This window comes from Pleuronectes platessa, chromosome 19, assembly GCF_947347685.1.
Source record: "Pleuronectes platessa chromosome 19, fPlePla1.1, whole genome shotgun sequence".
Taxonomy (NCBI): domain Eukaryota; kingdom Metazoa; phylum Chordata; class Actinopteri; order Pleuronectiformes; family Pleuronectidae; genus Pleuronectes; species Pleuronectes platessa.
The window spans coordinates 7,405,305-7,431,059 of record NC_070644.1 but is presented as its reverse complement, the minus strand read 5'-3'; the positions used below and the strand labels follow the sequence as shown (position 1 = coordinate 7,431,059).

The window sequence follows — 25,755 nt, the reverse complement described above, 5'->3', positions numbered from 1 at the left end:
GCCCGGCAGCAAGTTCAGTTCAGTCTTGTCAGTCTTGGGCTGGGTGCAGTTCTACTGCAGCGGATGTCAGGTCTGTGTGGTAAAATGTCTGATGCCCAAGTGGATCCCAGTTCGCTATCAGCTTGGTTCATGCTGTGAATAATAATGAGTGAAAAGGTTCAAAAGTGAATATCCCAGGAAAGACGGTATTAACTATGAAGTCGAGCTAAAGGAACGTCATTAGCTGATTAGTACTGGAGCTGACGATCCATCCAATAGTTGTGAAGACATTAGTTACACCGAAAAATGTCAACCTCATGGTGGGACTAGAGGAAAGGGCAAGTCTGCAGTGTTCATGCCCGGGGGCTCATTATTGTCTGTAGGATGAATATGCAGTCCATCGAGAGGTATTTCAGTCGTGGACCAAAGATGTGGACCGACCAACCATCTGCATAGCAAATCTACTAGCTACTCCCAAAATTGCTGAATTAATAGCTTCATGCTGTGATTGTAATGTGATCTGTGATCTGTCTGTTTTGGATAATTCATTACTGGTCTTGGTTGACTCTTGGATTGCCGTTGGTTTCCACAGATATATTGGGATCAGGTTCAAAATATTGCAGCAGTGAAAACCCCTTGTGGATGTGGCCTATTATTGTTATTGACATATTTACTTACCCTCTGTACCGATTGGGTCATTTACCGCTGAGCCTTGAAGCCTTGTGTCTGAGTGAGTGCTGCAAACCGAGTGGATTTGTATTCCCAGTCTCTCACAAATCATTCCCATCAAGGTGGGAGTAGAGAGACGACTAAGAGCTCATCAGAATACCTATTCATCCCCTTGGATTCACAAATACCTCAATGACATTCAATGGCCATCCTTTCTGTGGTATTTCAGTCTGGACCGAGGTTGTGGACCGAACAACCGTCCACAGAGCAAACTCGCTATCAAGTCTAAAATGACCTTTTTGAAAGCAGCTGCACATTAAGTCATTTCCCATCATGCTTTGACCTGCGTTGTGTTTTTTCTGAAATTCAGTCAATATGGGTCGACCCTCATGTTTTGGATCAGATCTGTTTTTTGGGGATAATTTATGACTGTTCTCGGTTCCCTTTTGGATTGGTCACTGTCTTAAAGGTATTGATGCGTGTTCGTTTTCTGATCAGGTCCAGGTCTAATACTGTATCTGCTTTTCTAGCCACTCGAAGTGCTTTACACTACAGTTTTGCCAGCCCCTTATTCACACACACATATTCATGCAGTGCATCTATGTGCTGCACTTTCGTCATCACATATCATTCATACACTGTCGGCACAGCCGTCAGGGCCAATTTAGTTCAGTATCTTGCCCAAGGACACTTCGGCACGCGGAATGAGAAACCTTCTTTTTAGAGGACAACCTGTTGTACCTCCTAAGCCGCAGCTGCCCCTGTGCCGAGGCCCTTTGTTAATATTAAGTTGATCATTTTTCATGATTGTTTATTTAATCTCTGAAATAATTGTTTCATCTACTGCGCAAACCTGATGCCTTGTGTCTGAGTGACTGCTGCAGACCTAGTGTCTCTTACCAGTCCTTCCCATCAAGATGGGGCCGCTCCGCTCATTTTGTTTTACCTGAGAGCACCTCTAAATATTAATACGCTCTTCTCCTTGAATTACAGCCTCACATGCCTGCCGACTCTCTCAGCATTTATCTACCTGGCTCTCTGTCACGTCCCCACTTTCCTCCCCTGTATCTCCATTCGCCGCACTTCACTCAGTCTTTCCACCCCAAAGGTTAATTTCTGATGATATCTGATGTGATGGCTTGTTGGCTCCCATTCTCCTCTCTCATGCCTTTTATGACTATAATCCTGCCACTTGAGCTAAATCCCCCTTCCTTTACTTTGCCTGGTGGATGGTATTTGGAAGCATTATAGTTCCGTAGAGACGTGAAGTTGAAAGCAAACCTGACATCTTATATTGACATCTCTCTGAGCCACCTAGCATTAGATGAATTAATCTTACGTGATGCTGCCCGAAATTGAAATCTGCACAACTTCAGAGGTTTAAATTTGTTGTGTCACCTGTGTCTCCCCTGCTCTTCTTATCGAATGAATCTAGTTGGAGTGGGACGAACGAGCAGTGGCTTGGCTGTGGCTGAGAGTTGAGCAGCAGTTCGGAGGATTTCTCCCCGTCATGCTGCCGCTTTTGAAGAGCATCTGAAGTCGAACAATAGCATAATATTCAACACAATTACAGACTGTCATTGAAGCATGTTCAAAAAGACTCTAATTATGAAGTGCACCAGTGAAGTGCTGGGAGAAATCAAAGCTGGGAGGAAATGTTTAAACATGCTCCGTGACAACACCAAGTGGCAACAAATGCAGCGCACATTCCAGCAACTCTCCTTTCAAGTTCACCCACTCAGAATGACACCATTAGAAAAGATCCAAGTACGTATTTGCACCTGGAAAATATGAAAACAAAAAAACATTTGACTGATTATTGTTTTGTATCCACCAGTATCCCATCATTATGCACTTGTGCCTTTAAAATGCATAATTAACTTAGCTAAACAATTTTCAATGTGCGACTCGTCGCGGCACTTGGAGTGTTATTACCATCAGTAATCACTGTCAACTGCATAGTGATCGCAGACACTTTGACTTCCTCTTCTGTGCTCAATTATGTCTGCATGAATTATTCTTAAAGCTAAGGCAATGTTTTATGCATAGTTTATTATAACGGGACCTCAATACATGAGGAATTTCTGTTGATCTTAACGGTGGAACAATGAGATGGTGAGAGGGAAGAAAACAGGGAGGACATCAGTGAGAAAGTTACACAATTATGACACATTTTCCGTTGAACTTTCAATCCGTTAATGTGTGTGTGTAATTACACTTATATTTTTGTAAGGACCAATTTGAAATTAGACATTATGGTGTGAGATGTTATGTTGTGAGGACATTTGACTTGTTTTCAAAGGGTTGTTTAATGGTTAAGATGTAGCGATTGGGTTAGAATTAGGTTTATTTTAGGGTTAGGCATTTCCTTGTGATGGTTAATGTTAGGGTAAATGGGGGTAAGCATTAGGTTGAGTTACTTTCCAGTATAAACACTGGCCTCAGGACCAGTAGACCTCATGGGGACCAAAGCCCAGTACCAATGAGTTAAATCATGTCTAAGCTCCAGGTTAGAGCTAAAATGGGAGATGTGGTTAGGTTAAGGAGCCTGGGTGAGTAATGGTTAAGGGATAAGGTTTTGGTTAGGCTGTCCACAATGAATGGAAGTCAACCCAAAGTCCTAACAAGGATATCTAAGGAAACCTATTTGTTTGTTCTATATTACTTGCCTGGCAGAAATCTTACTTTCAAAGTAAAAGACTCACTTTGCATCCTGCACCAACCCCTGCGTCTCTCTATCTATTCATAAATAAATGTAAGAATGTAAATAGGAATATGGGGAGAACAAGCGGCAGGTTTAACATACAAACATGAGATCCCGTCGCTCAAGCTTCATTAAAGGCAACATGAGGAAACGTGCAACTTCCTCCGCGTCTCATCGTGAGCTCGCGTTGGCAGCGGCGACGAGACACTGAGCAACTGGTACTCATTTATTTCAGATGAGTAGCTACTGGGAAATGTGATACGACAGAGAGGAGAGTGACAGCTGGCGGGTTGGCAACGAGAGACCTCGGAGCACAGACGCGGTGTATTCACGGACACCTCATCATTTGGAAAGATCAGAGAAAAAAAAACATTGACACGTCCATAGATTCTCTCTAATTTAGACGTACTCTAACTGGCTGCGGTTCACGTACATCCCTAAATATTGCACACTGTGATGCACCCACTTAATCAGTGCTGGTCCAATAACTACATGGTTACCCACAGCCCACAGCTACGTACGTCTGTTCCACAGGATTGAGGTTTACAGTGACCTGTATCTGACCGGCTGATATGAGAGTAACTAGCTAACTAACTAAATAGCTCCCAGGACTTTTGAGTTTACATTTTACACATAGTGAATGTTAAATAGCTCAGCATTGCAGACGTGAGGCCAAGAACATAGTTTCTGCCTGTGCCTTAGAGCGGGGATAGTCGGCAAGGAGGACTCACACCCCCAAGGGGGATTTCAATCTGCGGTTGCCAGAGGCTACAGGAAAAGACTGTGGAGCCGCTCGACAAATTTGAAATCATGATTTTCTTTTTAATGAAATGTATATCGGCGTATTGAGCCAGCTGCAACACATGAATTCACATGTTGTGACTCAGAATTCATGGAGGCTAGTTCAACAAACAGAAAGCTCTAATGGGCTGATGAAAATTGGTTGAAAAAGATATATGCAGATGAAAAAACAGCTCAAGCTGTTTGGTAAATGTAACTGAGAGATGTTTGCAATAGAGAAACTGATTCAATTTTGATGGATGGTAAATATTAGAGAAAGGTTGAGTAATAAATAAACCTAATGAAAATGAAAAAGCCAGATAAATGTAAAATATATCCTGTTTTGAATACCTATCAAAGCTAATCAATCACATTTGCACAAGTGGAGCTGTGTGGGCACATCCTCCAGAAAAGATTTGGAACATAAAGAAGAGGGAAAAGCACATTTTGGCCGACGTCACACTGCTTTAGGAGGTGCTAAAATAAGCCAGGTACAGACCTAGTTTTATTATCTTGTGATTAAATGGGAAGCACTGAAGAATTGAACAGTGTCAAAGTACATTGTTGTATCCTGTGTGGATGACATTGTTGTACTTATATCATGTGGTAGGTTGCTTACCCGAATCTTAAAATCTTTAATCAAATCTGTTTGAATATAAGTTTAAGATGGGGATGACTTTTTATTGCCGGACGTTTTCTGACCGGAGGTCAGAATACTTTGTGTTCAACCTATCTGGTTTATCTGCAATTAGGATTGTTATAGTCAATGTTATTCAAAAAATTAAACTTTATTAGCTTTCTTATATACGGTTTGTAATATTTACTTAGCTGCTATTTTTTTCATACTTAACAGGTCGGCTTATTCCGAGGTTTATCGAGTAGTCAACACAAACCTCTGACCCAAGTTCACCACATTTCAAACTAAAAGCTCTCTAATCAACTCCATACCAAAACACAGCAGCAACACAAAAAACATTGTGCTTAAACACATTTCTATAGAGCAAAACCTGCAAACCCCATCTTATGCACAAAAGCAGATTCAATATTCTACTCAGAAAAAAATTATAATTTAGTTATTTCCCCTCGAAAGAATTTTATTGCAGACAGACTTTGTCCCCGCAGAATTGTGCAGCGTATACACAGGTTTCATGGAGGATTAACATTTAATTATAGCTTGCATTAGAACACCACCATAATAACCGTGTCTCTGCTGGCTGTCCCTCTCCATCACTTTAATAGCCCTATTGGACTGCCACAGACACAGCTGTGCTTTCAGGCTGCGTCTGCCTTTGTGACCCTTCACAACTTTGTCACACTCTGCACTTAAACATGACCCTTGACCGCGAAATAATAAAGCACACAAGCCCGAAACCCGGACTTCGAATTCAGATAATGCCAGTTATATCTGCGATCTCTATGTGTGGCGAGGCTGCCAAAGGAAAGGGTCACAGATTAGTTGCATAATTCCTTCCTCGCCCTGTCCTCCCACACGCCGTTCATCACATCGACAGAGGCAGCATCTCCACACCTGCAGTCATGCTCCGTCTGCGGCACCGGGAGACGATTCCTGAAGCTGCTGGATTTATATGTGGTGAAAGAACGGTCGGAAACGGGAGGCTCGGCGAGCTTTTTTGTCTGCTCAGAAACCCATAAGGATTCAAAAGGAAACAATATGTCTTAATAATATATCGCAAAATGTCTCTATCTCCGAAGATGAAACGAGTGACTCCTGAGAGCAGTAATGAGGATGCTGTGGGCAAAGTGAACAAACATCCCCGAGACCATTATTCCCAAGGTAGACTCAGCCGGGAGAGCGGCGCCGCGTGTTTGCTGCTGAATAAATAGTTCTGCTGGAATGTTCTTTCACTTCAAGAATATTCTGTGCTCGGTGTTGAACAGTGTAGAATCAGTCACTTGTTCACTCAAACACAGGTTCCTTGAGCGTGTCAACTCGACAGAGGCCTCCAAAAAGATCTCATTTGACACAGTCACCATTCATAGTGTGAGGTGAGTGGGTATTATCAAAGTTTACAGCATAGCCACAAAACATGTATTTAAAAGATGATCATACCCCTCCCTAGAGCCTGTGAGGAGTACAAATACTTTGTAACAGTACTTAAATTGCTTTCAGATATTTACGGTATCTGTTCTTCACTTTTACTCCATACATTTTAACACAAGTATCTGTACTTTCGACTCCTTATATTTTCGAAACAGGCTCGTTACTTTGTTTCGAGGCAGTCGAGGGGAATTATTCATGTTTTTTTTTATTTTGCGTCATCGAGCACCGCCTCTCCAGCATGAGGACAGATTTTGACCTAAATGGAAGGAAACACAGAAAAGACGACTCCGTGTTCTGTATCCATCAGTGCACATCAAGCACAACATACGTAACACGGTGTAAAGGGCGTATCAAGACGAAACAGTCAGGAGAGGGAGACTCAAGTGAAGAGAGGAGGCGCAGCGCATATGTCAGTGACAAGGAGGGACAACATGGAAGAGAGTAAAGACGTCGACAACGAAGCAGAGCAGCAAATGTTTCATCCCTGGCCTTAAATTAAGAATACTTCATTCAATTCATTGCACACATTTGCTCCTGGAAACTTTTACATGCTCAAAAATCTCTTTCTTTAACCACTGATATAAGAGTGGTTCAAATGAAATAGTCTTTGAACTATATTAATGTGACAAGTGTCCCTGTATCTGTTCTCTGCACAGATACAACCGGAATATAAATCTTTTAACTTTTATACTTTAAGTGCATTTCAGAACCTGTACTTTTAGTCTTTTACTTGAGACTTTTTCTTAAAGTATCTGTACTTCTACTTGGCTAAAGAAAGAGTACACCATTACAACCTCTGCCGATAGCCAACATTAAAAATGATTCGCCATATACATGCTGAAAAACCTATCACAACTGCTCCTTGGAAAAGTCTTGAATGTGAACTTGGAGGAGGAAACTGGCAAACAGGCACAGACCCGTCAGAGTTGTGACAGTTAATCTTAAAATTCTTTCGCTTTTTTGTCCCACGAAATGTCACAGATGGCTCCGGGGGAGCAGCAAGCCAGAGAGTTCAGCGCACACCTGTCTCTGTTTTTCTCCCCGTGCGCCTATCTTTTGATGACAAGAGGCGAGCCGACGATAGCAAGCCTCTTCTGTTCCCGGGGAGCAGGTGACAGCGAGCATTTCAGCGGAAGGCATGTTCGCAGTCCCACTCAACCAGCCCGGCACCCAGTGGCAAAGGGCACGGCGGCCATCTCCGCGGCTGTATGGAAATAGTCGCTCACCGTTCTAATTCCCTGCCTGTCCACAATCTCTGTTGAGTAAAACTGCTTGACAGGAAGATAAAGCAGGAGGAAGGGATAGAGAGAAAGGGGGAAGTAAAAAAAAAAACCCAGACAAAACGATGAAAGGGGGATGATGGGAGGAGGCGGGGAGGAGGAGAAAGAAGAGTGCTGCGGCTTTTCTCCTTTTTTCGGCTGAAACAGTCTCAGGAGCTGCCCCCCAGCAACAGAGGGAGAAAAAGCATGATGAATAATTAACCTCGAGAAATGTCACAAGCGGCAGAGAGAAGTGTAATCATTTCTCTGTTGGGTTTAGAGATCTGTTTTTTATTCTTCTCCTTTATGCCCCTTAGAGCTTCGCTGAGATCTGAGTACAGGACGGCAACCTGTCCCCTAAAAGCATCCAATACACCCCCCCCCCCTACATACTTTTCAAATAAAAGCAAATAAATCATTAATATTTGGGCCTTTTAGCAGCATCGCAGAGACTACCTCACAGAAGTCCTCTACATTTTTAATCAAGTCATTGATGTCAGTCTCATTAGCTGTGAAATCACATATAAAGAGACGCAATCACTGGTGGTAATGCTTTAATCAATGTCAGGGAGGCACAGCCATTGTTCCTTTCTAATTCTGGAGAACACAACATGCCTTTTCAGAACGACTAAAAGATAAAAATGATAAATCACCATCTTCATGATCTAAACAAGTTGGATTTGTCCTCCTTCCTGCAGACCTCAGAACAGTGAAAATGAGTTATGGATCCCCATGACCTAGTTTTAATGAGGTAATTGAAGATATATGCACATACCGTATATCCTCTAATATAGGCCCGGGCCTTTATTTGACTCAAGTGCATCGCGACCCAGGCCTTTATTGGAAGGAGGCCAGAATTAGAGGCAGGCCTCTATTTCTATTTGAGCAAAATAGACTACCAGTAGAATTAATAAAAACGAGATTTTGTGTGTATTTGAACCTATAAAATACTAGGTTCATTTATTGAAAAAGTAGGCTACAGGTACCATATACACACACCTCTGCTGCATTTGTTTCCATTAGGACACATTTTGTTGTAACGCATCCTGCAGAGCTGATAATGTCGTAGTCTACTATAGTACATTCTGAACGGATTGAATGACATGTTTGTTTGCAAGGCAGAGGATTCAACAAGCTTTGACGCTAGCGCTATAGCCGCTTAGCGGCTCGCCATCTACTGTTCTGGCGGTGAATTGTTTTCACAACAAAAAGGCTCGTAGAACTATAAATCAAAAAGGGTCCGTCCGATCCGTCCGTCCGTCATTCCGAAACGGACTCGGAGAAGCATACTGAGGCCTTTTTAGCTATAGCCGCCGCGTAGCGCTTAGCTATAGCTAGCGCTAAGCGGCGGCTATAGCGCTATGCGGCTATAGCGCTAGCTAATAGCCCCGGCCACTATTAGAGACCGGCTTTTATTTACCTCCGCCGATAGCGAGCCCGGCCAATGTTAGAGACCCGGCCGCTAATGGAATACAGGCCACTATTAGAGGATTTACGGTATATATCTATTATTTGTGTTCTCCTTTTTCACAGATTTATCACTTTGCTCCCAAATGCATTAGTGTGTTCTACATTTAAAAGTCTGCTTTTCCCTTGTGGGAACCTGAAATGTAAATATCCATAAGAATGGACATGATGAAGGTTATGCTTCTGGATCGCAGCTGCACACGACTGGTACCACACCGATGATTTAATGGAAATAAATGGGCAAAGATTTCCGTCCCATCGGAGCACTGGTTAATCAGGTTCACTCTAAATACGTTTTTTTATCAGTAAACACATCGATCGCTCATAATGAGATGCTGATTTTGCCAGTAGTATTTATCTTCTCCCGCTGATGACATTGACTAATTATCATTGACCTGTTTTGCATCCGATTTGTGATTATCTCCTTAAAGATAACACTATCGGGGTTTACACCAAACAGTTACTTGTGTCTGCAAGTATAAATTATTTCCCCACTGTAGCTGTAACTTAAAAACAAACGGCAATAATATTGTTTCACAGTTTGTTATACAACATCACTGTTCAAACTCTGTGTGTAAATACACATCGTGCGGGGACGGCACATTTAGTTTCTCTTCCTATCTTTATTCATGCCTTTCACTTTGAGAGCATTATTTCCACATTTCACATTCAGATTTTTGCAGCCCTGTCCCTCCAGACCCTGCCCTCTCTCTCAAATAGCCCCAGCTTGCGTGCAGATTTGCTTCACTTCTGCTCTAACCTGGTATCTCTGCACTCAGATATACGGTTGCAGCACAAATGTCCCGTGCTTCAGTTTGAGTCCCTCTCTCACACTTTTCATTTTTTTCCTCTCAGTCTTGGATTGCTTGTTGAATTACCCTGTTTATATTTCCCAGCCAACTGAATGGCAGGTGTGACACAGACCGCTGTTTCATTAAGGGGCGTGTTTGCTTTGCAGTGTCCGTTACAGACTGTTACGATTGAACCAGGTTCAATCAATCACTTAAATGTTTGTTTGTATGGCCCATATTCACAAATAACAGTTTGTCTGATAGGGCTTTAACAAGGTGCAACATCCTTTTCCCTTAACCCTCAGCAAGAGTGAGGAAAAACTACATTTACAAAATAATATTTACAACTTATTTCCAATTGATGACGAGACAGTGTCTAACATTGATGGAGAGGTGTATCAAGGTTCAAAGTATTTATACAAAATGTGTTATTTTTTCGGTTTATATGTATATATTTCCCTTTATACATTTATTTTTCTGTACTTTTTTTGAATTTCACGGTTGTATCTTTCTATGGGGCCTACACCTTGGTGTTAGGTTGATTAAAGAATGGAATGACTGCTTGTCCCTGGGTTTAGCCCCCTTGCATCACTCAAAGGATAAGTGGCATAGATCATGGATGGATGGATGGATATTTATATTACATTACATTACATGTCATTTAGCTGACGCTTTTGTCCAAAGCAACTTACATTTTTAGAACACTCAGCATTTATGAGGGGCCATTTAGGGGTTCAGTATCTTGGGCATGCAGATGGGATCACCCGCTCTATCCCGTAGGCCACGCTCTCCCACGCTATATCCCTGTAGTGTTCTCCTAAATAATTTTTCTAATATTTGTATGCCATTTTCTAAATCTCAGAGGCTCTCATTGTAAGTTTGATAACTGTAGGAGTATAATGGCAATAACGGAACTTAAAGCAACTTATTTACCTGAAAATAACAGCTTCCAAATTTGTTTGATGGTTCACTGCCTTGGAATAAAGAAATGGCGCCGCTCCTTTTTTCCACTCCTCAGCCCGAACATCTTGCTCTGTGAAACTTTGGCGAGCGGGTGAGAGAAATGTACCAATATTTATTCCCTCTGCGTGGCTGGAGTTCCAGGTGGAAAAGCCCCTCGTGGAAATAAAACTTTCAAACTATGAAAATATGCACATTTAAAATGATAATAATGACCTGCCAGAGATTTAAATAAAAGACAAACAAACCGCTATTAAAAAATGGCCTTTGAAATGAACCTGTCGTCGGATTGAAGAGTGTGAAGGAAGCGCACCCTAATTGCTCATCTAAAGTGTGTAGGAGGAGAGAAGTTTTTTCCCGGCTTTCTGCTAAGCTCCTATTTAACGGCAAATCAGTTAGAAGAGGGAAGAGTCTCTCCCCAGCGGAGCAATCAGCATGTTAATACTGCAGCAAAACACCTTAAAATTCTCCCTTGCATTAGAACTCCCATTTTGAATAACCTAACAATAGCATTTAATTAACAGAGAGTTACACCTGAGCATTTAGAATTGAACCAAAGTAGTCTCTGTTGTTATTTCACTTATCTTCCTCTTTAATTATTCCGAGTTAGAGTCTCACTGAGATTCTCTGGGGCTTTAATTAGGGAGTGAATTAAAGTTATGTAAATACAGTTTGAAGCCACGGACTCTTTAAATAGAGTTGTGTTGCATCTGGTATATTTTTTTCTTCTCCTCTCCTGAAAGAGAAAACAAGTCTGTCGTTTGAAGTTTGTCAAGTCACTCCAGGGCACTTTTCCCTGAGGTGTTTGTGTGGATTGATACTTTCTCTCAAAGGCCCACGACACCGAAGCTAGTTCTGCGAGCGACAACGTCCCCGTTTCTGTGAATGCACGTGACAACGGGATGCACGGGACTATTTATGTTCCCATGTAGGAATTAGCTACACCTGCGCATTCATGTCTGAACATACCTCCCATCGGGCGAGACTCTATCCAAACTAAGTGCCCGGGCTCGGCCTGTTTCTGGACAGTAATGGATTCTTTCCGCTGTGCTTGACGTCAAATTAGCCCTAAACTTTGGACAATGGGCTCTCTGAGTGCCACTCTCGACCATGATGGAATTCCCATTAGGCAAAGCAAGTCAAAGGTTTGCGAGCTTTAAACGTGTTCGTTTGGTGATGATTGTGGTCGGTGGTGAACCGACTGGGTCTACGAGTCCATTAAAACGCCTGCATTCCTGTGGAGCAGCCGCTTTCATGCTCGATTCCCACTCACATTAAAGGGGAGTAAAACAAACCCTTCAGCTGGCGACTGCAGCCCGAAGCTCCCTCAACATGCGTCGGAGAAGCCGAGACTCGCTTCTTCACCAGGAAGCCTTTGAAGCTTCTCCATCAATGCGCGCTTTCAAACAGCGTCGCTTTTTTGTCTCCCAAAACAAACGCGGCGGATGCATAGAGTGCACTTGTAAGCACGGGAGGAAAGGCTGGTTAACAGAGTCTCGAAGCGGAGTTTAACTTTTGTTTGTCTTCCTGTGTTTTTTTTTTTTTTTGGGGTCTTTTAAAGCAGGCCCAGGTTGAGGAGCTCCTCCCCTGCTCCTCTCTGCATGACACACTATTCCTCTTTGTAGCTTTGATCAACCCAGTAGAGGAAAAGTTGCCCTGGGAAGAGCCATCACTCCGACACAGCAGGGGCAAACGCAGAGCAGGAGGGGGCAAGGAAGACGGGATGGGAGCCCCTTTCCCTCCGGCGCTTTCTGTCTTGTACTCTCATTCTAAAGGATCGGGGAACAATTAAAGGATCGGTTCGGGGGGGCATCGCATGAAGAGATGGCAAGCTGGAATCGTTCAGAGTCGAGACAGGTGGATGGAAACTGTGAGAGTATCTACGGGGGTTTTTCTTCTCTTTATTCAAGAGCATGGTCTTTGAGTTTTGAGAACAGAACTTATTGATTCAGTTTTTGAAAGCTGTAAAAACATTGATATTTTGGTCTTTTAGCCGCCTCCAGACTCAAGAAACAACACTTATATTATTAAAATACATTTTATTTATAGGGCCCTTTCACAGTAGCGCTGAAGCTTGAGCTCAGGAAAAATCGTAGCACAGGAAAGGGCTATTTGAGTGCGAGTGCAGTGAGAGTATTTCAAAATCTAAACGGAAATCAAAACGCCCTCCTCTTAAACTGAAAGATCACGCGATTTAACAGAGAGAGGGGAGGAAAAAAGTGTCTCATTTACGAAATGGGCTCCAGAAGTGATTACCCCGAGCGGAGACACACAATCAGGGATTGGAAAGAGAAAACAGACTCTTCTCCAAAGACGAAAAGAAAACGTTTAGGGTTTAATGGTTCTACGATGAAGATGGAAATGAGGTTTAATCGAAGGTAATCCTTCTACTCATGGATAACTGTGGGCAATAATGAGCTGGGCCCTGACTCTTAATCATAAGCATAAAATCTGAGGTTAATAGGGACTTTCAGATGTGTCACTGACCAAATCTTTTTATACACAACAAATAACTTTTACCTGCAAAGCCCTATAACTCTTTGCCGCAATTATTTCATCCGTTCCTGCGATAGAGAAATTGGAGTAATGATGACTCCAACCCCGTTAGCCCCTCTCGTTTAAATGGAGAACATTACATCGGCCTTCTGAGTCCTGACCTGACCGGTTTATGAAAACACTGCAGTTTGTTTTTTGCTCTCCCTTTCTCCTGAACCGACCTGAAGGGAAAGTGAAAACGCTCAAATCACCACAGTGAAAAGCGTGAGGGAGTCATGCTCTGTGTACGTTCATTATCAGGAGGCCATGGATGTTGTTGACCTCGCCGTTAAATTTTTAAATTCTCTCTTCAATATTAAAAACTGTGACTTTGATATCAAGTCAGGTCACAGTCTTTAATGTTCGCAGACACCAAGGGCAATAATCCAGATATGAGTACAAGTAGCTTCTCCTCTGGCTGAAGCCCTGCTAGTCTGTGAATCCATTCAAGCCTTCTGGTTGTTTTTCTCTTTAAAATGTATCTTTATGAACGATTTTAACTTCACAATGAAACAGGTAACCTTGTGATATTATTGATTTTTTTATGAATAACTTTACTCTCACCTCACGTAGCTTCAAATTTAACGACATCTCCTCTTAACCTCGACACCTTGACATAGAGAGATGAAAGCACGACAAATCCACAATCTGCAATCTTCACTTAATGCAATTTAGTTATTTTGTTAAACAGAACTGCTGAGATTAATAGGTGACATATTTATATTTACTACATAATGAGCAAGATCCAGGACCTTATATAAAGTTGGAAGACATAACAGTTCCCCACAAGTGAAGCCATATAATCTCCAGCATCCCCTGGTGGCAGGAGGTCATAAATCCCCCACTCCTCCATGTTGGATGGGATGGGGGGGCAAACGGAAAAGTTGAAGAAAACGTCAAATCATTTTTGGTGAAAGATGGTTTCTGTCATTTTTAGTAGTTGTTATCACACTGATGTACAGTGCCTTGCATAAGTATTCACCCCCCTTGGACTTTTTCCCATTATGTACTGTTACTAACTGGAATTTAAATAGACTTAAATAAACTTTTTCCCGTTTGATCAACAAAACATGCATAGTACTTTGGAGGTGCAAAATAAATTTTATTGTGACAAACAATAATGAGAACAAAAAAGTAGACATCTGTTGGGTGCATAAGTATTCACCCCCCTGTGTCAATACTTGGTAGAACCCCCTTTCGCTGCAATTACAGCAGCAAGTCTTTTGGGGTATGTCTCTACCAGCTTTGCACATCTAGAGATGGAAAGGTTTGTCCATTCTTCTTGGCAAAAAAGATGAAGCTCAGTCAGATTGGATGGAGACCGTCTGTGAACCGCAATCTTCAAGTCTTGCCATAGATTCTCTATTGGATTGAGGTCTGGGCTTTGACTGGGCCATTTTAAGACATTAACATTCTTTAATCCAAACCATTCCTTTCTAGCTCTGGCTGTATGTTTAGGGTCATTGTCCTGCTGGAAGATGAACCTCCGCCCCAGTCTCAAGTCTTTTGCAGACTGCATCAGATTTTCTTCAAGGATTTCCCTGTATTTGGCTCCATCCATCTTTCCCTCTATTCTGACCAGTTTCCCTGTACCTGCTGAAGAGAAGCATCCCCACAGCATGATGCTACCACCACCATGTTTCACTGTTGGGATGGTGTGCTCAGGGTGATGGGCAGTGTTGGGTTTTCGCCACACATAGCGTTTTGCATTGAGGCCAAAAACTTCAATTTTGGTCTCATCTGACCAGAGCACCTTCTTCCACATGTTTGCTGTGTCTCCCACATGGCTTCTGGCAAACTCCAAACGGGATTTTTTATGGATCCCTTTCAACAATGGCTTTCTTCTTGCCACTCTTCCATAAAGGCCAGATTTGTGGAGTAGACGACTAATAGTTGTCCTGTGGACAGATTCTCCCACCTCAGCTGTGGATCTCTGCAACTCCTCCAGAGTAACCATGGGCCTCCTGGTTGCTTCTCTGATTCATTTTCTCCTTGTCCGACTCTTCAGTTTGGGTGGACAGCCTCCTCTTGGTAGGTTTGCGGTTGTGCCATATTCTTTCCATTTTCTTATGATGGATTTTATGGTGCTCAGAGAGATGTTCAAAGCTCTGGATATTTTTTTATAACCTAACCCTGCTTCATATTTCTCCACAACTTTATCCCTGACCTGTTTGGTGAGCTCCTTGGTCTTCATGATGCTGTTTGTTCAGTAATGATCTCCAACAAACTCTGAGTCCGTCACAGAACAGGTGTATTTATACTGAGATTAAATTGCAGACAGGTGGACCCTATTTACTAATTATGTGACTTGCAAATGTGACTTGTGAATGCAATTGGTCGCACCAGATCTTTGTTAGGGGTTTCACAGTAAAGGGGGTGAATATATATGCACTCAACACTTTTCAGATTTTTATTTGTAAATAATTGTGAAATCCATGTAATATTTCCCTCCACTTCCAAATGATGCACTATTTTGTGTTGGTCCATTACATAAACTCACGATGAAATAAATTTTAATCTGTGGTTATACCATGACAAAATGTAGAAAAGTCCAAAGGGGGTGAATACTTATGCAAGGCACTGTATGTCCAGGTGCCCATATTTAAGTTTTAGCAAGTTATGAGATGTTATATTGTGGTAAAATGGCGTCTTGGTCAAGCATGTATGCTACCGGGGCTCCATCCCCCGATCCCCCTGTGCAGACACTGCCTCCAAATTAAGATGGCTGCTTTCATTTGTGGATAATGGGTGGACTGGAGAAGTGTCACATTTAAAGGTTCCTGTACATACTATGCCCACGACCAATATCTAGTAGTGGCTGATCAATAAAAACACTTATGCAGAAACTGTAGATTCCTGGTTCCAACTATGTGTCAATGTGAAACCAACTTTTTTTCTAAAGTCATTCCTTCATTTCACATATATTAAATTCCTGGCATTCACCGGTCTCTCCATCCTCATTGCAAAGTCCAGTGTGAGCATTAGACACTCTGCACATTTTTTCGAAAACTCTAATCTGGTTTTGGCAAGAAACCCTACACATGCAACAGGAGACTCTAAATGGAGCAAAAACCATATTACGGCTTATTTCCAGAAAACGTGCTGCGCTGAGAGGCTTCTGAAATAGCTTTATATTGTTTGCCGAGAACAATGGTGGTACTTTGCGAAAGGATTGTTTTTTTAGTCTGTGTCTTGTTTCCTCCTGCAGGGCTGAAGCAGATCCATGCCCTGTCAATCCAGGGCAACTATGAGCTGCGTATCGACTTGGAGGACTTTGAAAATAGCACCGCATACGCACAGTACGCCACCTTCGGGGTGGGCCTCTTTTCGGTGGACGCCGACGATGACGGATACCCTTTGACTGTGGGAGACTATTCTGGAAACGCAGGTATGTGCACACACTCTCTGAACTAGTTCAACTTGGCTTGCAAGGATTGTTTTTTCGCTAAAACTCTTATTAGTCAGTTTCTTTTTTTAAATTTAACCCAATTGTGAACTCCCAAGTCACAACAGTGGGGTAAACTTTACGCCAACTTCCAGCACACGCTGCCACCAACTCAAATAATAGTATGTTATTTTTAAAGTGCACTACCCGTGTCCTCTTGTTAAAGCAGGGCGACAGAGGGACCGCTAGCGTCTGCGTCCCTGCTCCCAGAACCGTCAGATCCACGGCAGCTCCACGTCACCTTGATTCAATTGCAGCCAATTAATTACACTGTTTGACCTGCAGAGTAAACAAAAAAAAACCTTCTATTGAAATGATAAGCAATTTAGAGGATCTATTGGGAGCCCTGCTGTGAGAGAGAATGGGGACAAATATGAGATATGGAGCGGCGGCGGTAAAAGGGAGGAAGGAGGGAGTAGCTAGGATGGAGGAATGGGGGGGACAGGTGCGAGGAGAGAGGAGCAGAAGGCAGAAAGTATATATGAGGACAGAGGTGACTCGGGGACAGGGGAGGCACACAAAATGAATAAAGGAAACCAGAGGGGGAGAGGAAAATGTGTTTGGTGTGTTTGCAATTTTTTTTTGTTGCCCAAACACAGTCTGCCAAAAAAAAAAGTCCTCCCGGCCTGTCTTCGGCGCAGCCCGACCTTGAACCCATTTGCTTGTTATGCGTTCACAGCCGAATGAAGGGAACTGAAACTCTCTCAGGACGCTCCCCTCCGCTCCCTCGGCTCCTGTTATTATCATTATTAGTAGCGCTCTGCTGTGGCCGCTCTGCGATCAGCTCATTCGGTTTGGGAGCAGCTGGATCTTAATGGGCAACAGAGGAGGCCGCCGGCCCCCGGCCACTGAGGTGACATCCGGAGCCTTGCAAATGAGCCTTTAAGTGTTTCCCTTTTTTTATTGTTTCTTCTTTTCTACATCCTTGAGCCCTTCCATTTTCTCCCCTTTCCATTTCTCACCCCCGCCTACTCTCTTTCTCCTAATGTCGAACAGCACACAACATGAATATCAGACGTATCTGTCAGATTATTCTCTCCTGCCGTCTGGTTGCCATGGTAATGCCAAATGGAGAGCAGAGTTAGAGAGAGGGTGAGGCGCTGGCCGGCCACATCCTGGGCAATTAGGGGTTGTTTGATGCCCTGACAAGCTGTTAGCCATCACCTGATAGCTGGTGAGCCGTCTCTCATTCTGCTCTCAGCTCTATCCTTCTCTCCACTCCTGGTCACAGTGTGAGGCCGGCTCGACGAAGAAAGCAGGGCACCGACAGCGGCGGGGGGGCTATGGGGAGTTTACTCAACATTATGAGCTCTCTCAACATCCATTTGCCGAGATCTTTACCACAGTGTCGGTCCACGCCTGACGCTGCTTCCACTCTACCTGCGAGCCCCTCGGAGCACCGGCTGGTAAATCACTTATCGACGTCGAGGATCGGCCGGTGACAAATCCTTATTAAGTGATCTTCTCGGCTCGGCTGTTTGATTGTGCAGATCCGTCTCGCCGTGCAGGCCGTGATTAAAGACACTTAAGGGGATGCAACTTGCGTCTGCGTGCCGCATTCCTGCAGTGGTCTTTCATCACTGTCATAATCACAATTACAGGTTGCAAGAAACGACGCCCCCCCCCCATTGGCTTGTGCGTATAATTTGTTTCTGTGGCGAGAAAAATATGTAAAAAGATGCAAGAATGAAGTCGACGCATGTGATGATGTTTTTGTTTCCCGTCCTCTAATTACATTTCCGTCCGCTCACTGACTGACGCACATTCTGAAGAAGTCATGCATGGGGGGTGTGGGGTGTGGGGGTGCGAAATTATCAAAAAGATGGAGATAAAAAGGTCACAACAGAACCTTTGATAAATTGGCTACAAGGCTTCCTGACCTCCCGCGTTAGATAATGAGACTCGATCCTCCGGGGAACTGCATAGTTTTATTTTATTTCTTCTGTCCTTCGCCCTCTCTGTATAGGAATGATTAATTGAAAGGTCCTCAGCCATTGTGAATTTAATCAATTCGTGGACATGTCTAATTACTGGTTTCTGGGATCAGATCCAATTGTGTGTATTGGTATGTGAGAGGATGCAAAGATGCTTCAAAAGTTAAGTTCCTCTGTTTGTGACTTCTCGTTTCAATCATCTAATGCAGACTTTTAACCCATTTAGACCGGGCAGAACATAATCGTTTCCCATTGTGACATATCTGTGTATACACCTTTAGGACCAAGTGCAACATATGCCTTTGATCCCCGAGTGCAACACAAGTGTATATATGCCTTTGAGACTGGTTGCAAGGTTTACATACTTCTCTTTAGAGCTCTCATCCATGATATCGTCTTCAAAACATGTTACTGATCAAAAACATCATGATTCGCTGAAAAAGACATTGCATCATGAGATAATGCAGGAGTACTCCTGTATTGGAGTAAGTTCTTAATCAGCGCTTTGTATCCTTTCTTTTCACATATTAAAACTCTGTTGTGCATGTTTTCTCCCGCCCTAGGTGACTCTCTACTGAAGCACAATGGGATGAAGTTCACCACCAAAGACCGGGACAACGACCACTCGGAGAACAACTGCGCCTCCTTCTACCACGGTGCCTGGTGGTACCGCAACTGCCACACCTGCAACCTCAACGGCCAGTACCTGCGCGGCCAGCACACGTCCTACGCAGACGGCATCGAGTGGTCCTCCTGGACGGGCTGGCAGTACTCACTCAAGTTCTCCGAGATGAAGATACGGCCCACCCGCGACACTGAAAAGAAGTGACACTGAGAAAGAGAGAATAAAAAAATATTTTTTTCAAACATTACAAACCAGACAGCTAGAGGCAGAATAATTTGTCTTGATATTGTTTCTACGCTAAAGCATACCTCTTTTGAGTTTAGTTGCTGTTTTTTTCTTTGCTCCCGATGTCTCTCATCCTTCTTCCTCCATCACTCGGCTATAGAAGTCACGCCGGCTGCCTCAATCCTTCCCCCTGCTCCCTTCCTTTAAAAAGAAAATAATGTATTCGCGGCGCTCTCATTCTGACATCGTCCCGTTCACAAAAAAAAAACGTTAGACCAGAGCCCTGAGCGCAGCACAGTCCACTGCCCAAGCTTTACTCAGTTTGACATGGTGGTCCAAACTTCCCCTACAGCATCACACACCAGTGATTTCCTCCTGGCATGTAACTCTGACCTCCCATCTGTGCTGACATGGCACTTAGACTGTCGTTCAGTCTCGCTGCCCGTTGCAAATCTGTGAGTGGGGAGGTCCGCCTCCAAATATGGCATTAGAAAAACAGGGACACGGGAAGGGAATGGAAAGGAAGTGCAGTGTTTGAGCAGCGATGAGGCGACAGGGCAGTGGTACGACATGTCCCATTTATCAAGCAGCGAAGAAGAAGAAGAAGAAGAGCAGGGTCTCGGATAATGAGAGGCAGAGAGAACGAGGAAACGGTTTAAAGAGGGTTAAATTAGTCGAACAAGAGGAGGGCCGGGTGAATCTAAAGAGGGTGGAAGTAGGAGATACGGTTGAAAAAGAGGAGAGAGGGACTAAATAAAAGAGGAAGGGACGACGTAGGATCTCGTTCATCTGACTTGGGCCATTAGGGAGCATATTGGGCACTGTCTGATCTGCCTGCCAGCTGAGGAATGGCCAAGTGATGCCGCACTCACAGATGGTAGCCCAGCACTCTGCGTGTGTGTTTGTGTAGGTGTGTGTGCCGCGGAGATAGACAGAGAGTTTTCCCCGACTATCGGTTTCCTGTCGGGGGTTCAGTGGAGCGTCTCAAATAACTACAGTGTTTAGACTAAACATGAAAACATGAAGCACGGCCGGCAAACCTTCACTCTCTCCATCAGCCAATTAACCTAAAATAACATAGATCCCTAATGTATGTACCTGTAAGACACTGGCAGCCGTTAGACCGAGACCTCGGGATCACAGAATGAATGTTTCATCAAAAACACCGTCTCATTTCCCCCCTCTTTTTTAGATTGTCAGACATGGTACCTCATTTCCCATACCCACGTCTGTAGTTTTCTTCTTTTTTCTCTCTCTCTCTCTCTCTTTCAGGGGATTATTATGGGATATGTTCGTGTGACGCAGTTTGACTCGTCACGCAAAGAGAACTAGTTGCTGTAAAATAAGATCTGTCGCTCTCAATCACGTTGTTTTTCTTTCTTTCGAGTAGGAATTCTAGTATTGCAAAAACTAAAAATTGCCTAAAGCAAACAAAAAAAAAAAGGATGACAGCAAAGAAAAGAAAAGAAAAAACACTTTGGCGGAAAAGTGGATTCCAGAAATGTTCCTTCCCTCATTTAATTTGATGAAAATCGGTGAATCCACTTTTTTGCAGCTTTCTTCGGTTTTTCTTTTGGATGTACTGAAAGCTTTAAAAAATATCTGTAGATTCTATTGTACAGTGTGTATGACTTTTAGAGCATGTGAATCTGTTTTCTTACTACGCTAAAACACAAAGAGAACTGAAGCACATGGACTCAAGCAAAATCCACCTGGTTAAAAGAAAAGAAAAAAGTTCATAAACAAAGAAAAGAGATGTATTCACAGAACTTTTCCCCCCCCCCTCCCGCTGAGCGACTGGTGGGAGTAGCGCCTGCAATGCTCCGAATACGAGCGACAACGGAGGAATATGATTACGCCTCGAGCACACGCCCATTCAATACAGCACAAATATGACAGAGGCACAATATGGGAGGGATTTGGAACCTCTCGGCACAAAGAAGCTGGGTTGCCGGATGCTTTGCGACCTCTCTGACATCTTGGCTTTCGGAGAGTCCTTTGGTAAACAGCGGGAGTTTTTTCTTTCGAATGTGTGCTGAGGAGGGTCGGCCCAGCTGACAGGCGATTTAAATGTGTAGCACACGGGCAGGGCTGCGCTGAATAACCTCTTGACACTGGGAACAGCTGTGACTTCTTCTGTCATCGTGGCTGCTCGGGAACAATCTCCCGTCGCTGTCTCCGCAGCCCCGGCTGTGTGACTCGACGGGTTCCTCGACATCCAAGCACAGACACGTGACAGACACCTGCCGGCATCATGGCACAGAGAGTCGAGATGGGATCGTGTCAGAAGATTTAAGATGAGATGGAAAATGTGTGAAGCCTCTTAAGGAGACAGAGTCAGACTGCGCCTGGGAACGTATGCAAATGTTTGTGTGTGTGTGTCTCTGCGCTGAACAGAGCGCGAGTGTGTGTTTGCACACGTGTGCGTATACAGTGTCTCTGTGTGTGTACACATATATGCACATGCTTCGGTTTGTACATGCCCGTGTGCATGAGCCAGAGGAGGGAGCCTGAGGCCGAGTCTCTCTGCAGAACTTTGAAGTAACATGACGCCTGTGTACAACTTGCCCCCCCCCCCCCCCCCCTGCTATTTGTGTTGATAACAGAGAGAAAATTATAAAAGAACTATTACTTATTGTGATCGTGAACCCATTAGAGTGGATACACCAACTTCTGGTACCGTGTTGAACTGCGCTCGAGCCCCTCGCCCCCCACCACCCAGAGAACCCACTCCCCCAAAAGTGTTTACTGCCCTCGACGCTGTGCTCATTGTATATGTTAATGCTCCGTCTCCGCCCCCGTAGTTTAACTGTAGAGACGACTTTTATTTGCCGTGCCCCCTCTCTGTGTTCTCGCGCAGGGGAAGGCCTCCGCAGCTCGCTGGGTCTCAGACGGCAGGAGTGAAAGAAGAGTGAAATCTGAGGCTCTAATCATTCCGAGTTATCCCGTCTCATTACAGTGCATCAGCACCGTCCCGATCGATCCCAGAGGTCCCCCGAACCTTCCATCTTTCTCACTCCGTACCCCTCCTTTAATTGCCTTAGCCTCCGCTGCCAATTCCCGCTCACTTCATCCCTCCGAAATTCTCGCCTCTTCTCTTTGCGGCTCCAGACCCACAGCATCTTTATTGCCCCGCTGTTTGCCCTCCCCCCCCCCACTCGTGGCCCACCTCCCCGACCATCCTCCCGTTTCCCTCCTTCCCAGCGCAGAACTAACTCTGTTTTCCTTTTTCTTTTCATCTTTGGTGAAGTACTATAGATTGTTTTTTGCTGAATCTTGATAATGTGTTTTAATGTTCTCGTCAACATTTAATAAACATTCACATTTTATAAATGGGGAGCAGCTGACGTGTTGTTGTTCTTTCCGCCCCCTCTCAGTCCGTCCATGCATTCTTATGGCACTGCAGCAGGTGTTAATGGATCTGTTTTCAGTCCTAAAGTATAGATTTGATTGGGCTGGGATTGGGAAAACAATCTTTATTTTGGTGTCTTAAAAACCCTTTTTATATTTTGGAACATCAAGCTCAATAAAGTAACACTCATGATGTAACAATCCTTTAGGGGCCACAGTGATAGTTTAGCTGATGTTTTAAAACATCTCTGAATTCTCTGCCAACCCAATACCACACAGGTGAAAATAATTTTGTTCCTGGTGCTCAGTGCATTTAGCCTGGATGCCAGACGAACTTAGCCCCGCCCACAACATTTTTGGTCGGGCAGTTCGGTCTGGAGTCGCTCCATTGGGAAAAAATTATGGCCCGACCGGGCCAATCAGATTGTCAGGGCGGGCTTTATACGATGATTGACAGATGATCAACGGTGACGTAATCAACCACGTCATCACAGTGCCCTTGGGTTGAATTCGTTTTCAACAAACATGCCTGCCGCTGGCGAGCTGAGATGTGTAGATGCTGCCATTGAGTCTGTTTTAGAAGACATCCACAACGCATTCATTTTGAAAGAGGAACACAGAACGTGGAGGCGACGCCAAAGCACCGCGCTAATCCCTATCGCCCCGGCGCTTGGCTGTTCACACCGGACACTGAAGCGACGCTGAACCGCCGGGCAGCGCTAATAATATCACCCGTTGATTGAGCCAGCTGTTATTTAAGGCTTGGCGCTGCGCTGAAGCGTCCGGTGTGAACCCGGCGTTAGTAAATAACTCACAATGCGTTGCTTAGCATACGTCACATACTACGTTGCTCTGATTGGTTGTAGGTCTATCCAATTGAGCGAAGAGGAATTTTACTTCCTGGTCAGTTGAAACACGCCCCTTAATTTTTTCCCAATGGAGCGACTCCAGACCGAACTGCCCGACCAAAAATGTTGTGGGCGGGGCTAAGTTCGTCTGGCATCCAGGCTACAGTGCATTTATAGTGCAATGAAAAACATTGCATTCTAAAAGAAGCAGCAACGTGCTCCGGTCATTCTGGATGGGCTACAGAGCTGTAACAGCTTTTGTCTGGTTGATGCAAAAGGAGTTTACGGAGAGTGAAAACAAGATCAGCATCTGGCCATGTTGAAGATCAGCTCGTCTATTCCCAAACCACTCCAAAGTTCGTTGGGTCCCCTCCACAAAATTCCATGGAATATTTGTCAAGAGTCTCAAAATATTATATAAAAAGAAAAGAAAAATCTATATGTATTGGAATCACCGGACGCATACCCCATCCTTATAAAAGGTTTTATGTTAATCTCTGGGTAGTTTTTGCGTTATTCTGCTAACGATCAAGTTAATCAAGCTAAGCTAATTAAGTGGCTGCTTAAGAGCCCAAAGCCACCAGGGGGCCCCCAAAGTCATACATCATTCCCTGAATTAGGGTTGCAAATGTATTGCTTGCTATTGAGTCTTGCACCACATACCAGGATCATCATGTTTGTTTGATCCAAAACTGTCAGCAATGACAAAGCTACGCATGTAACATATAGGGCCCCCCGGATACAGGCAAATTGTACAGGTTGGACAGTGACAATAATAATGTTGGATAATAAACAGGGTAGAATAAAAAAATTAAAATAATTTTTAAAAAATCCTCATTTTATTAATAATAATGAAAACGAATTAGCTTCATGAATAATGGTTGAAAGTGTATTCAAAAGTTACTCTATCCAATGCGAGGCAGGTGCCCAACACGTGTCCTGCCCATGGCCCAAGATGTACAGGGCCGGCCCTGTGCGGATCTAACTGAACAATCGTAAATTTGCACGTGAGTGTGGCTCATCACCAAGAATAATATTATACAGCCTCATTGCATTACTAGAATGCAATGATGCTAATTGAAATATTAAAGATAATTCATTGATCTGGTTCTCAAATCTTACAAGCAAGTGGCCTTGGCTGTTTAGGACATCATTCAGGTGATAAACATTTGAATCGACCAACCAGGGTTTGTAACAACAACAGGATAAACACGTCTGCAGTAGAAGTGATAAAGTGATAGATGAATGGACATTAACTACACTGATTATTCAGGTTTCCCAGCAGTGATAAAGCCGTCTGCATCTACACCCAAATACTGCAGCCCTGGGAACTGTAGACCTTCACAATGAACACTTTATGGACTCAATATCCTTTCACATTGTGTAAATAAGACGTTGACCTGCTGTGCCACAGAGAGAACAGAACAATGTGTTAACAATTAGCTGTGGAATTGATCAATTTCCCTTCAAAGTGAACATTATAATTTGAACTGTTATAATGAGAACACCACTGATATGTATCAAACAGCTTGTTCTGCAGCGTTTCAGTCCATTTCTCCCACACACTTTAGAGTGTACTTAGTAAATTTGGCTTATTTTTATTGCCTTATTGCTTATTGCCTTTTTTAATATCTTGGTTTTGCTGTTCAATTGTGTATCTGTAAGCCTACTCTGTCGTAACATACTGTGGCAGCTCAAATTAATCAACAGTTTCATGTTATTTCATATAAAATACACTCTGTCTGTCTGGTAAATCCAGCTCTGAGGTGAGTTCTCCAATTGCACCGATAAAAAGCCACATGACAGCGACTCTCTGGCACCACTTGCATAACACGGTGACCCAAATCATTTTCTGACGTTGAACATCAGTCCCACAATCCTCTGGTGGATTTTTGAAATCCCGCAACCCAGTGCAACGTGTCACAGATCAAATCAAATAATAAAAAAAGCCAGGGCCAATGTGGTGCATCTCCTAATTGCCATGAAGGAGAGCGTGTCCCGATGGGGGGGGCAGGGTGCATGCCGAAAGAAGCGATGCCGAGGAGGGATACCGACTGCGTGATCAAGCTCCTCAAGTCATTTCAGATCAAACGGCAACAAATTATGTCAGAGACTGAGTTC

The 25,755-nt window shown here is 43.7% G+C and overlaps 1 protein-coding gene across 1 annotated transcript in view; it reads left to right on the top strand.

The window, feature by feature from the left end:
• The window catches only part of fibcd1b (fibrinogen C domain containing 1b), a 115,723-nt gene extending 93,145 nt beyond the window's left edge, over positions 1–22,578 (top strand). The window contains exons 7-8 of the mRNA XM_053411902.1: positions 16,415–16,594; positions 19,149–22,578. Coding sequence (XP_053267877.1) covers positions 16,415–16,594; positions 19,149–19,414 — 446 coding nt within the window. The 3' untranslated portion in view covers positions 19,415–22,578. The remainder of the gene's footprint in view (positions 1–16,414; positions 16,595–19,148) is intronic.
• Positions 22,579–25,755: the final 3,177 nt, after the last annotated feature.